Source organism: Astatotilapia calliptera, chromosome 10, assembly GCF_964374335.1.
Source record: "Astatotilapia calliptera chromosome 10, fAstCal68.1, whole genome shotgun sequence".
Taxonomy (NCBI): Eukaryota; Metazoa; Chordata; class Actinopteri; order Cichliformes; family Cichlidae; genus Astatotilapia; species Astatotilapia calliptera.
The window spans coordinates 24,054,365-24,068,934 of NC_137431.1; the positions used below are offsets into that span (position 1 = coordinate 24,054,365).

Here is a 14,570-nt window from a genome sequence, read left to right on the forward strand (position 1 = left end):
TATATGACAACGTGACAATGAGCCCCCCTCCTTTGCGGGAGGGGGGCTCTATATATATATATATATATATATATATATATATATATATATATATATATATATATATATATATATATAAATATATAGTCTTGGTGTCATTAGCTCGTAATAAAACGACATCTTAAACAGATCCTGTACAGCAAAGAGAATTTTAACATATATGCTGTATTCCTTGCTTTGTCAAAGTGATAAATCATGCAATATATGCAGTACGTGAGCTGCAGAAGGTTAGCGCAGTCTCTGAAAATGTAATCTCATTCTCAGTCTCATGTAGAGCACGCATAACTTTGTTTTGTGTTGTCTTCATCCAGCAGATCTCGTTTGCTAGATGCGTGACAAGAAATGAAAAGGCTGAATGAGTTTGCTGATGATATCAATCACAAACTCAGCAACAAAGCATATAGAAATGCATAAGTGTTGACAGCTATGACCTATAGTTTTAAATAACTTGATACCAGTATGACCCACATTGATTATTACTTCCTTCTTTTCAGCCATGCACAGCTGCAAATGATTGGGGCTTATAGCCTAATTGTGGTAACCGCTGCAGGCTCTTTTACAGTGTAGCAACCTGGATTTAGAAAAGTCCTCAACAGAACTCAGAAGACATTAGTCCATATTATAGGATATCACAATAAAGCTATAATGTTTAAGAGCATTATACAGTGATTTAAAGTTGCTTTCACATTGTTTCTTTACAGGCCCTGGGTCGAGATCACTACAGAAAGCCTATAGTAAGTAACTATTTCAAAACTTCTAAACTAGTTTCAAAACAACTGGTTTTAGGCATGCTAGTAAAGTTTGTGGACCAAAATGGGTCAAATTCTGAGTTTGGTTTGGTAAAGCTTGTGTCTGTGAAGGTTCTCAGTCATCCAGGTCATCATTGTCTAAGGGGCTTGGAAAGAAAAGCACCTTCTGTAAAAACCTCTGTAAGTTGCTTGAAGACGTTTCACCTCTCATCTGAGAAGCTTCTTCAGTTCTAAGGTCAAATGGTGGAGAGTCCCAGATTTAAGCCCAATGAGAGTGTCCCCCCTCTGTGTTTAAAGGTGGTTGTTCACAGTGGACATAGATGGCTTCTTTCACTCCTCTTTGAAACCATCTATCTTCTCTGTCCAAAATGTGAACATTGGTGTCCTCAAACCTTTGACCTTTGTCCTTTAGATACAGGACAAAGGTCACGTTGAGGTGGATCTTCTATGTTGTGCCTATAAAGCCACCTCGACGGGACAAGATTCGGCGGTCCATCTGCATCTAAAGGCCATCAGAGGCGGTGGTTTACGACACCAACTGTCTGCCATCTATAATCCAGTTTTGAGATCCCTTTCCAGACGCCTTAACGCCCACTCACATCCTGGGCCTTCTGACCTCAGGAACTCACATGATAGGGTGGGACTAGGTTACATAGTGAGTTCATCCGAAACCTTGGCTGATTGTGACCTACACCCGTTTTCACACCTTGGCTCATGTGATTAGGTAGAGGATCATTAGGGGGTCCATTGTCCCTTTTGGGGTGATACTCCCACAGGGCTTAAATCTGGGACTCTCCACCATTTGACCTTAGAACTGAAGAAGCTTCTCGGATGAGAGGTGAAACGTCTTCAAGCAACTTAAAGAAGTCCAGACGCTTTTCTTTCCAAGCTCCTTCAACTTTTGTAAAGCTTGGCGAGCATCACATGATGATTGCGTGCTATGGCCGTATCAGTCCAGTTCACTTCCCAAGGCCTTGGTGAGCATGGTGAATATTTTTATCGAAGTCATCGTTAGCCAGTATTCTTAAATGTACAAACATTATGCCAAATTAACACTTTTCCCAATCAAAACAACAAAGATGGCAGCTCACCAGCCTCTGCCAAAGCTGACTAAAAACCTGCAGTGATCAGGAACTGCTTAAAAAAAAAAAAAGAACTTCCAAACAACGTGAATTATTTTAAATCACCTTCTGCATTGCTCAAGCATCTCCATTTATGTAAATTACACAAAACGGAGGCTAAAATGGTTGCAGGATGTCTTATTTTGATTACAAGTGAAGTTCATGCCTGTTTTTAGTACAAAATATCGCATGATCTCCTTTGGATTAACTGCACTTAAGTCTGTCGGGTGATTTGTCTAATAATGGGTTATGTTCACATATGAACACAAGAAGACAGCAACCTATTTTTGTTGGATGTATCTGTGTATGTATCATAACAGCTCTGACAGTTTTTCATCTACTTAGTGTTGACAGGTAAAAATTTGAACACTGACACGCAAGCACCAGCCCTCTGGCTAACAGGTATTGACCAGTCAAGCTAGTTTTTGCCTTTTGTTCAAAATTAGAGAGAGTGAGGGCACAACTGGGTTGAGCATGCAAAACAGATGCCGTAAAGGGCTGGGTGCCTGGCTACAAATCCACCCTGAGGGCAATTACCAGGTGCACAAAGGCAAAAAAAAGCCCCCCACCCAAACAAAAAAGGATTAACATATGGAAATGTTTGTTTTCTAGACTCACATGCATTGGTTCAGCTTGCTGTTGAGGAAGCTGCTAGAAGTTGATCTCATGACAACCTGCATGTCATCTGACAGTGTTATGTTGTTGTTTTTTTCTTCACAGCCACCATCCCCAGATGACTTGTCTATTGTGTGTTTCACCAGTGGAACCACAGGTAGTAAATGTTTCTGATGTTATAGAAATATCATATGTGTCACATTTGCAGTTTGTGATATAAAAATACTCCATTATTAAGTAAGAAGCACATAGGATTTGTATTCTCATCAAACTGTGTTGGCCAGTGACTCCAGAAGCAGCAGCAGGTCACAGGTAGCGCTTTTTCAAACCTTTCCTGTTAAAAAACAAACAAACAAATAAGGTTCATCTATTTGGACTTATTGCACGGCAGGGAGGTTTATCACATAAACCACAAGTCTTGTGTTTTCTAAGAGCTTTCTGAGTGCAAAGCATGTGCCACTGCCTGTGGTGAATATGAGGAGTGTGACAAGAATGCTTACATTAAAAGCACTCACAGTGCTCGGTGCTGCTTATAAGCCACACGAATAATAAATATAAAAATAAAACAGTGTTGGCCTTTCAAAATGCCTAAACTAACTAACTTTAGATGCTTTCACATAGTATTGTATACACTTAAAGCGCTAAAATTATTCAAAGCAGTGATGTTTTCAAAGCCTTAAAGAGAAAGGTGTACAGGAGACATGATGCTGGTAAGTTATTAAAGTCAGTCCACAGTGCAGTTTATTGTAACTCGTGTTGTGCAATTTCTATTTACTTTACTTTGAACTGTATCATTTACTGTAAACCCAGGTTCTTCATTGCAGCACAATAATCCAGTAGTGAAAGAATCATTAACCCATTCCCCTCCCCAACCTCCTTCATTACATAAATGTCATGGCTTAGGCCACAATGCTCCGTTTTCAGAAGCTTCACCCCACAGCACCATCGACCACTTAAACCAACAGTAGGAGGGAACAAAAACAGGGTCATGTGAGGACCCACTAGTGTCAGATTGCAAATTGCAGCTCCCACATCCACGGTCTGTTGAAAATCCTGCCTCCTGCTGGCGTTAATGACAAACACATGCAGGCACTCCAGCAGAGGATTCGTTTTCCTCACATCACTCTCCGTTTCTTGAGAATTCCCTCCCGCGCTGTTGCGACATCTAGTCTATACTGAGCGTACAAGATTGCTTACAGCTGTTTGAGTCAGCTGACATCTCAGAAAGAGGAACCTTAGTTTCTAATAACCACTCTTTAAAATTGTGAAGGAAGGACTGGGAATGAGAATAAGATTAAGAGGGCATTACAGTAACAGAGAGTACTGTTTTTACAGTGCTTATTAGGAAATGCCAAGAGAGGAGGAAAAAAATAGGAGAAGTTGAGGTTGAAACTGTGATGTAATTATTTCTATATGCTTTAGAAATAAACCATGCAGTTTGCATGGTTTGTGCAGACTGGCATGTGTTTTTGCAATATTCATAATACTGGGTTCTGTTTAATAACCTAATGTATAAGGTGCTGCGTTAACACGACTCGTTTCTGGCTTCCAAGTTATAACTAAAATTCTGCTGAACCAGGTCTTTCTTTCCAAGCCGAATTCCTTTGGTGTTCACTTGGATGACTGTGTGCTCCTAGTGAGGAAATGTGTTGTGGAATCTGTTGGGCAATTTCATTATAAGTTTTTTTCCTTCTGTTCAAACAGGAAACCCAAAAGGAGTCATGCTCACCCATGGAAACGTGGTAGCTGATTTCTCAGGCTTCCTTAAAGTAACAGATGTAAGTCACCCTCTCCTCTCTGAACCTATGCTCAGGAAATGTTTTCACACCTATCCCCCAGTCGTTTATGGTCTTTTGCTCAGTGATTCATTAGCCTGGTTGCAATGTGTTCATTTTCTCGTCCACACAAATTCTTGAAAATCCAAGTTTCTGTGTCAAAATAGCATCTTTAACTCATTTGACTGTGTCTCTTGTGTGTCCTGCAGAAAGTAATTTTCCCCAACCAAGATGACTGCCTCATTTCCTTCCTGCCACTGGCTCACATGTTTGAGAGACTTATTGAGGTAAATGTGCCGAACTGTCATCTGCAATCACACTAATGGGATAGTAATGAGCTGAAGGATGTTTGTGGGGGAGGAGGAAGGAACTTCCTGTAAGAAGTATGACACTGAAGGTGGGCACTAATTACTGTAGGATTGGAAAAAAGGGAGAAAGAAACCACCCCAACTTTTCCTTCCCTGTCTTCAGTTTTGCTTTCCATCTCTACAAAAAAAATTGGCATTCCTGGACTTTATGGGAAGTGAAGGCACGTTACATCATTTCCTAGCCCAGTGAAACACACACACACACACACACACACACACACACACACACACACACACACACACACACACACACACACACACACACACACACACAGATGACAATCTTCATTAATATTTGTAAAAGCTTTGATAATCAGTAATCAGGTTAGGTTACTCAAAGACAACATCTGCATGCACATGATTTACTATAAAAGCAGCGGTTCCCTGCAGCCTGCAGGTCACTGATAGTATTTCTCCTTTGCCCTGCAGCTGAGCAGACTTTCAAAATACGTTTCTGTGGAATATTAGGACTGGCAACCACTGTAGGGTATTGCAGTAAGCTTTACAAAGAGCCCACTGTCTCCTGCCTGTGGAAAAAACAGAGTTTCATTTTCATTTTTAGTCACAGTCTTTGTACAGTTACCTTTCTGCCCATCCTTCCACTGGGATGCTTTCTCTGTCTAGAGGTTTGCTTTTCATAGGCACATCTCCCACAAGAAACCCTGGGCATGTTCCTGCCAAGAAATGAGGAGTGTTTTTTAAATTAGGTGTTTATTTACATGTTACTTACAAGAAGCTCTATAGCTTCCTTTATGCTCTCTATGCCATCTCTTTCAGTTACAAGCCAGATGTTATTTCAGGCCTTAACTAAAAGCTGACAGCGAAGAGAGCAGTTACAGTGTAGACCTCAGTGAGGTAAAGTGGCAGTAACTTGTGGCCCTTTACTAAGAAGCTCTGAGTGTGTGCTTTTGCTGCTGCTCATTAGTAACTCTGGATTCATCTTCAAGCCTAACAGCAAATATTAAAAGGTGATCAAATCTAAATTAAGTTGGGCAATAAATGTGTAGATTCAACTTAGATCATTTTTGTGTTGCACATGGGTGTGAGCGGTTAGGCTGCATCAGGTTGAACCTGTCTGGTAAGCTGCTGCTAGCAGCACATTTGTAGACAGCGTGAGACTCAGACACAGGAAACCACCTAATCTTCCCAGAGAGCAAATACACCAGATCACAAAATAGAGCTCAAGTTCAACAGTCGCAGACAAACACAAACACACAGCTCTATATCTGATGCTGGCGAAGTCTCAGTCAAAGAGAGAACACAAGGCGGTCCCCGTGTTTTGCATGTCCTTAGATGGTGTTAGAAACCGGAAAGCAGACACTTGTGGTGCCCTTTTTTTTTCAGTTTGACAACAAAAAGAGGCGCGCTGAGTTGATAGTCAGTTTGTGGAAGTGTCACAATCTGCATATGATCTAGAAAGAAGCATGCGGTGGTGTAGCCGCATGAGAACAAGAACTGCGAAATGAACTTGAGCATTTAGTAATTCTCTTTCAAACACTTTGTGTATTTCTATGGGACGCAGTTCTGGAACCCAAAAGTAAATCCTCACTGCATAATGAGTCACTTTCTCTGCTGCTAACTATAATTATTAGAGGTAACACAAAGGAGTCATACCTGCACTAATACAGATTGTAGTGTTACATAAAAATAAATCAAGTCGGGTTGTTTAAAGCCACTTGAAACAAAACAAAACAAGGCTGTCCATCATGTCTCCACGCCTCGTCCAGTCTGGACTCATAGTTACTGGAACGATGACATCACACGTGACACTCTCTTCTATTTCACTCACCTTGAACAGCTGCCAGAAAAAAAGATAAAACCCCACTTGGACCAACTATAACTGTAAGATGCTGTGTAAGCACTGACTAATCATAAGTGAGTCATGGGTGCTATTTTTCCCCCCAATCAACTACTTTTTCATTAATACTTCAGACACATTTATCTGATAAGATCTCTGCAGAGGTGTTGCCTGAACATGCCTTGGAGCCATTTTGCATTTTTTTATACCCTGTACTGGTGTTTTTACGCAGCTAAATGAAAGTCTTCCACGACTAAAGTCTTTACTACATTATATTTATCATACAACGTGTGTAGACCTTTGTTTGAGCATAGGTTCTGACATAATGAGAGCAAGATCATGTGCATGACAATGTAAAAACACTACCGAAATAAACGTGCAAGCTATGAAGTTCCTCTTTTTGCTAAATGACATTAAATGAGTTGCGACTGTGGGAAAAACAAGCCTTCCGACAAGTATGATGACTGGTGCAGCCAGTATTTCACGCGGGTGCCCCTCAAGGGCCAGTATTTTTTTTTTTTTTTTTTATCAGAATTTACTCATTAGTGATGCTTCCCTTATCATCTGTATTACAGTTAGGTGAATGAGGTATTAAATGTTATAGAAACCTCCCTTATGAGTGTTTGCCAACATTATTTATTGGTAGTAATGTGACTTTATTTTTAATATTTCATGATTAAAGGCTCCACTTTCAGTGCTGGTATTTTGTCTGCAATGATATCAGAAAGTTAGGAGTGTTCATTGCTCAGTTGTGTTATATATGTCTGTCTGCAGTCTGTGGTGTACTGTCACGGAGGACGGATTGGGTTCTATCAGGGCGACATCCGTCTCCTCCCAGATGACATGAAGGCCCTGCGGCCGACCATTTTCCCCGTGGTGCCTCGACTGCTCAATCGCATGTATGACAAGGTGAGATGAACAGATACCAAGACTGCTTTTGTTTGAAGCTGTTGTTAGTTCTGACTGAAGCAACCTGTCCATTCCACTTAGAATTACAAAAGATGTTTGGTCCTGTAACAGGAAAACAAGCACCTAAACTGGCAAATGTTACAGTTTAAATGTGAATGTAGTTTGCTCTAACTCTCCAGCATATACCATTAAATCAAGTCTGCTCAACCCTAGAACCTCTAAATTTCAAAGAGAGCCATTAGGGGGTAATAATGTGAATGGTGGCTATTTGTTGGTATTTCTTGCTAGCAGATAATTTTGCTAATTATCTACATAAATAGCTGGACATGTTTTAACCGCTATATCAGCTGAGACAGGGCTGTCGTCAACTAAGAAATGTGTGTTTTCGCTTTGTTACCAGATTTTCAGCCAGGCAAACACCCCGTTAAAGCGTTGGTTGCTCAACTTTGCTGCCAAGAGAAAAGGTGCTGAAGTCAGCAGCGGGATCATTCGCAGTGACAGCGTCTGGGACAAAATCTTCTTCAGTAAGATTCAGGTAAACGGTGTTTCCAGCACCTAAGCCCTGCGCTACTATGGACAGACTCTACAGCTGTTCTTATAGCCATGCTACATCATATTATATATGCTACGCGTGGTTGTGAAAAAATTAATTATGATCCATTTTGATATCAAAGTTACATTTATACATATGTTCCTGTGTGTTTTTAAAGAGAAACAAAAACAGTTGCATAACTATCATAAACAAGTAGGTTAACAGGACAAGTAGCAGGGAAGGACGTTTACATCCAGACGTACTTCATTGTTGCGTTTAAGCCTCTTGGTATTTGTGCTAGTTATGCAACTTACCTTGAATGTCAGTCATTCCCCTTATTGTTACTACTTATTTTAACCATCCTTGATTAAAATCTCTTAAAATCTGAACTAATCTGCTTCTTCAGGACTGTGTTGGTGAGATTGTGTTTGCATTTTATTAGCCATGCACTCAATGAAACAGTCTTTGTCCTACCAGGTCACTAGTGATTTAATCTCAGTTTATTGAGGTGTGTAAGTAACACTCCTGTGAATTTAAAAGTAAAATGTCCGAAGTGGCACATGTGAGTAAGGCTAACTTTGCACAATGTCCCGAATTCTTGTCCTCGCATTGTTCGCACGTCATGTGTGAAGGTCAGAATGTGACAACATCCGGACTGGTGCCGTGAAGCTTTGTGGTTTATTTTTAAAACAGAAAATAATGAGCCTTCTGTATTTACAATGTGTTTCTGCAGGCTAGCTTGGGAGGAAGGCTGAGGATGATTATAACAGGAGCAGCTCCTACCTCACCCACTGTCCTGGGATTTCTCAGAGCAGCTCTAGGATGTCAGGTCAGACCCATTAAGTGTGCCCTTATTTCTCTAACAAGCCCCTGTGATATGAGAATAGGTCTAAACCCTTAACCCTAACCATAACTTTACAACTGTCAAGTTTTTTGCTGTCAGTAATTTTACAGATTTTGATTCACAAGCTAACATCTACATTTGCTTCAACATCACATGTTTCTGCGTGCAGGTGTATGAGGCATATGGCCAGACAGAGTGCACAGCTGGCTGCACCTTCACCACACCTGGAGACTGGACCCAAGGTAGGCGACAGTGATTGTGCAAGCATGTAGAAGACAGATCACAAGACAGATGTATCCTTATCTGTCTTTGAAGCACTGAACCTGTTTATGTGACTCAGTTCAAAGGTTTTAAAGTGTTAAAAATGGGTTATGATTTTAAGGAATGACCAACAACCATAAACCTAAATAGATCCCTAATTACAAGCCTTTCACAACTACTTGGCACTGTTAAAAAGCTTAAAACTTTATGAGTGAGCATGCAGTTTTGAGCTGATGTGATGGCATAGACCCTCAAGGAGTATCTGTTTTGCACCCAGGTGGAAAAAAAGCATAGGCTGAGAGTGTGTGGCAGGCTGAGGAAGAAACGACTAAGGAGAGTACTGTTAGAAAAAAAAACAAGTCTGGAATTGTGAGCAAGACAGGAAGGAAATAGCTGTTAGGTCATATTGCAATAGTTAACACTGCAAGTTTAGGTGATTTCCAACAACAACAAGCTCAAATAAAAGACCAATATCTGCTATAAAGACCCGTTTTTACCCTCCAGATTGGGTGTATTGTGGCTGTGTTATTTTCAGCAGCCAGGCATTGCAGGTAATTTCCAAGTAACCTCTATGCATTCATATATGCGTGAAACTCTGTTCTGATTGGCTGTCTAAGTCAGTATAATGTGGAGCTTTCTCTGAGAGAGAAATATATTTGCTGCACGCAGTTAAGAGACAGTTGAAGCGAAACAAAGTGCTGATTTTCATTTTAATTACTCATTTTCCTTTCCTAGTTCAAAAGTGATTGGAAAGTTTTTCATACATATAAAAAAATATATACACTGTTCCCTTTTAACAGTGCAACACAAATGCAGAACAACAAGAAGACTGTAAAAACAACAAAAGTGACAAGTTAACAATAGAAAAAGAAGGCAGAAAAAAAGAACATGTGCATGAATGCATGAAGCCATGGGCAGGTGTTATGCAGGGGTGCGCGTCTGGATCGGTGGGTGGGTTTGCTAACAAACATAAAGGGTAACACAAAAGTCAAAGAAAAAATTAAAGACTAATATTATTTAAAATGATGTTAAAAACTACTAAAATAAATCTAAATTATACTAAATTTAAAATGTTATTACAGCTAAAGAACTGAACATGAAGCACAGAAAAATAGGCTGATATTATTATTATTATTATTACATTATGTTAAAGTAATCAACTCAAAACCTCCTTTTTGAAAAGTAAAAGCTTTCCCTGTGTTTATGGCCACATATTTTTTGAATTGATTGTATTGCATAAACGAAGGTCTGAAGCAAACAAATGTGCTCTAAGTGTCAACCTATTGTGAGACAGTGTGAGACAGAGCTTCATAATACAGTCAAGCATCACCACCTGCTGTTCACTTCTGATAATTCACAGATATCTGTAACGCTGTCCCAAATGATGACAACTAGTTTTCCTTTAGATTTAATTAGTTAGTAAAAATATCGTTAATTAAACCACTTTTCCTCCTCACATAGAATTGATGCTCAGTGTTGAGCATTTTATCAATTTGTAGTCCTCCTTTTTGTTCAACAGTGGAAAGTGAGGAAGGAAATCGAGTTGTTGTGTTTCTAATGTTTCTTCTTGTACTGACCAACAGGCCACGTTGGGGCTCCGCTGCCATGCAACCTCATTAAACTGGTGGATGTACCTGAGAAGAACTACTTCGCCTCCAAGGGAGAGGGAGAGGTAAGCAAAGCGATTTCAACAGAAACACAAGATGCACTTAGAGAGCACAAACCTAAATTAAAAGCAGCATTTACTTTCAAGGAAATAGTATTGTATTTTTGATATATTCACTTTCTCTTCTTTGTTCTTTTTAAACGTACTTTAAGACGTTTGTAGTGCAATAAAAATCACACGGGGGGGAGGGGGGGTGACAGAAGCTTACTTTGACTACACAACCATTATATAGTAGGTGATAATGGATAGTAGGTACTGATTTGTAAATAACTGAAGATAAACAGCATGAGCTTATTATTAGTTATTATAAAATTATACTATAGTTTATTATAACTAACTAGGCAGCTCATTCACTTTCTCTTCACAACACTTTATTTAAAGATAGAAAACACATTTTGGGGTCAGCTTGAAAGAAAGATAGATGTGAAATGTAAAGGTAAGGCCTAAGGTCCAATGACTTAATGTTTGGATGCAAATGCAATATAATCTAATATCTAGAATCCCCATGCACCAGTATCATTTCCTACATTTTGTCAAAACAAACAAAAGCAGTAGAATTTTAAGAACTGTTTAATGATTTAATCAATTTTATAAAAGTTTGACCTTAACTGACCTTGAAGAAGTTGCCAGAGGTCCAAAGAAACGTGATATTTGGAATCCCCATATTTTGCTTCCTATATGCCTATATGTTGTCAAAAAAAAACAATAGCATTTAGAAACATAGCTTTAAATAGCTCTATTATCACTATTATCATTTTGGCTTGTAGATCAATCTACTGGCCTTGAAGGAGAGGTCAGAGGTCAAATGTGACATGATATTTTAAATATTTATATAGCACTTTCTATCTGTTGACAATACACCCCATACTTATAAGAGTCATAGTTTTAAGTTATAAGGCTTTTTGTCCATTTTCAACCAATAAATTATTAATTTGACCTTCATGACCTTGGCGCATGTAAGGCACATTTCAGTGGCTTGTTAACAAGACGCCACTCTACACCTCTACAACGTTTTACGAGAATTCATCGAAAACTTGTTTATAGACAGAATGACACGTATGCATGCAAATGCAACCAAAAACGTAACCACTTTTGTGGTAGAAATAAGTAACATACGTGCATATGTAAGGATGTGTGTAGGTCTGTAGGTGTGTTTTCACTGTATGCCAGAGAGTAGTTTTTACAGCTTTGACGTGAGCATTTTGAAATGTCAGGAAATGAGGGCAGATGTGAAGTGTGTTATAAAGATCAGAATTGAAAACTGATTACCAGCATACCAGCATATAGGGGTTGACACAGAGGACAAATACAGTAAAGGGAAAAAGAAAGTACACATTTCTAAAGTTTTACATGTCTGCATATAACCTCGCCAGGTTCTGAAATTAGGTAACTGCACCTCAGATGGAGAACCACACATGACTTATTACACTGTTTACACTTAATTTTGGAATCTGATAAGAACCGGATATTTTTTTTATTATGTCCTGATATGTAAAATGTTAGAAAGATGTACTATTTTTCATGTGACTGTACATGTTTATAGGAAGGGTAACGTATGCAATTTTCGGACTTTATAAACAACGTTGCATGTGTTTGTAGAGGACATGTGCTTAACCTCTAACCCTGACCCTGTTTGACTTTTCTAATCTGTCAACCAGATTTGTGTAAAAGGACCAAACGTGTTTAAAGGCTACCTCAAAGACCCAGAGAGAACAGCGGAGACACTGGATGCCGATGGCTGGCTCCATACGGGAGATATTGGGAAATGGCTACCTGTACGTATACGCAGCTTACATTTGAGACTAGTCATGGATTTTGAAAAATCCCTTGTGTTTATATGAGAACAATCCATAATATTTTGTTTAAAATGATATTTCTCGTTTTCCGTAGAATGGCACGCTGAAGATCGTTGACAGGAAAAAGCACATTTTCAAGCTGGCGCAGGGTGAGTACATCTCCCCTGAGAAGATCGAGAACATCTACATTAGGAGCGAACCTGTGGCACAGCTTTATGTTCATGGAGATAGTCTGCAGGTAAGGACATTTAATCATTTACAGGAAGTGCAATGTGAAGTAGAACTCCTGCTCAAATTTATGTGTTCCAAGGCCTGGTAGTCATCTTTGGCTCCTAAGAGCCTGCAAGTACATCTGGGCTATGTGTTGCTTAGTGTTGATTTTCTATTTTGATCACTATCCAATACACCTTGTTTTTTTTCTCAGTCCTGTTTGGTAGGAATAGTTGTTCCTGACCCTGAAACCATGCCTGAATGGGCCAAGAAGAAAGGTATCTTGGGCACCTACGAGGACCTATGTAAAAACACTGTAAGTGGCATATGGTTGTAACACTTATAGTTAATATTATTAAAACCTACTGGAAGTTATTTAGAAATGTAACAAAGCTCCCTCTCTCCTTTGTTTAACAGGAGTTAAAGAAGGGAATCCTTGAAGATTTGGTGCGTCTTGGAAAAGCCAGTGGCCTCCATTCTTTCGAGCAGGTAAGTAGGAACTTAACTGTTTGTAAGTGTATTTTTTCTTGATACCTTAAGACATGTAAGATAACATTTTACAGTATCTCCATAAACAGTATGTGCCTGAAGTAACATCTTTTAGATTAGATTTTAATGTCTTTAAGTAATCTAGTTATTCACAAATCCCTCCAAGCAATACCACAATATCTAAATTAATGAAATACTGCAGATACAGCTATGGTAATAAAATATGTTTTAAAATAATAATTAAAATATTAATGTTTTAAATTATTTCAAAGGAGATTAAGCCAAGTGAAACAAGAATGCTACTGGCATAAATTCTTGTGCTGTTTGATAAGTTATATGCTACATTTATATACTATCAGGGATTGGTCTTGTGATTCCTGCAAGAGTATTGGCTAACAATGCATTTGTGGCTATAAGATGAAGTAAACTTAAGAGCAGTATTTATCTCATTCACCATCATGTTTTTTTCTTTTGTTTTATTCTTCTAAAGGTGAAGAACATCTACATTCACAATGAGATGTTCTCCATTCAAAATGGCCTGCTGACTCCGACGCTAAAGGCTAAAAGACCGGAGCTGAAAGAGTTTTTTAAGGCGAAGATTGATGAGCTCTACAACAGCATCTCTATGTGAAGGCTGGCGGACCTGAGTTTTCTTAAAGCAATCAAACAACAACAACAGACGCTTTGTCCAGCGACCTGCAGTGGGACAAAGATGTGTCACCTGACGCTTAACGTGCTTTCGGAAAGCAAAGCAAAACTGGCCCAACGGTAGATGATTAAAAATGCCTAGATAAAAACAAATTAAAGAAATCAATAAAGCGAAATACAATGCACATTGTCATATGTATTTCCTTTTTATGTACGCATTCACTGTTTCATAATTAATTGAAAACATATTTTAAATCGACACTTAAAAATTTTAGTCCATAAAAAGGAACGTATTTCTTTTTTCGTGTGACATGAATTTCCGTCACAAAACAAAAACAATTTCAGGGTTAGCCAGCAGAGGGCAGCATGGAGTTACCCATAATGAATGTAAAGAATGGTTACTGGGATTTTATAAGGGGGTGAAAGGAAACTTGTTCTTACTACAAATGAAGACGCATCATAAATGCCAAAACTCTCCAATTATTTAGGGTGCAATGACTCAACCGTTTTAGGGGTATGGCAATGTGTTGACTTTATTAGCTAGCATTAGCTGTAGGGATACTGCTACTTACTGTGAATTAAGTTCAATTAATCAGCTGTCAGTTTATTAGGGGACAGGTTAAAAAGCTGGGGGAGAACGTCTTGGCACAATTCACGTGATGTGCTGATAGCTGATTTCTGTATGCATACAGTAAACAATGATTTAAAGGAGGACAACAAGCTAATGTCTCAGTCAGTTTGACTCACGCC

At 39.0% G+C, this 14,570-nt stretch overlaps 1 protein-coding gene across 5 annotated transcripts in view; it reads left to right on the forward strand.

The window, feature by feature from the left end:
- The window catches only part of acsl6 (acyl-CoA synthetase long chain family member 6), a 35,149-nt gene extending 21,144 nt beyond the window's left edge, over positions 1 to 14,005 (forward strand). For all 5 annotated transcript variants that reach the window (XM_080307256.1, XM_080307254.1, XM_080307253.1 and 2 more), the window contains 14 exons: positions 741 to 773; positions 2,630 to 2,681; positions 4,229 to 4,302; positions 4,509 to 4,586; positions 7,240 to 7,374; positions 7,775 to 7,909; positions 8,640 to 8,735; positions 8,920 to 8,992; positions 10,595 to 10,683; positions 12,336 to 12,452; positions 12,568 to 12,711; positions 12,898 to 12,999; positions 13,101 to 13,172; positions 13,663 to 14,005. In XM_080307256.1, coding sequence (XP_080163382.1) covers positions 741 to 773; positions 2,630 to 2,681; positions 4,229 to 4,302; positions 4,509 to 4,586; positions 7,240 to 7,374; positions 7,775 to 7,909; positions 8,640 to 8,735; positions 8,920 to 8,992; positions 10,595 to 10,683; positions 12,336 to 12,452; positions 12,568 to 12,711; positions 12,898 to 12,999; positions 13,101 to 13,172; positions 13,663 to 13,803 — 1,341 coding nt within the window. In that variant the 3' untranslated portion in view covers positions 13,804 to 14,005. The remainder of the gene's footprint in view (positions 1 to 740; positions 774 to 2,629; positions 2,682 to 4,228; positions 4,303 to 4,508; positions 4,587 to 7,239; positions 7,375 to 7,774; positions 7,910 to 8,639; positions 8,736 to 8,919; positions 8,993 to 10,594; positions 10,684 to 12,335; positions 12,453 to 12,567; positions 12,712 to 12,897; positions 13,000 to 13,100; positions 13,173 to 13,662) is intronic.
- The last annotated feature ends 565 nt before the right edge of the window (positions 14,006 to 14,570 follow it).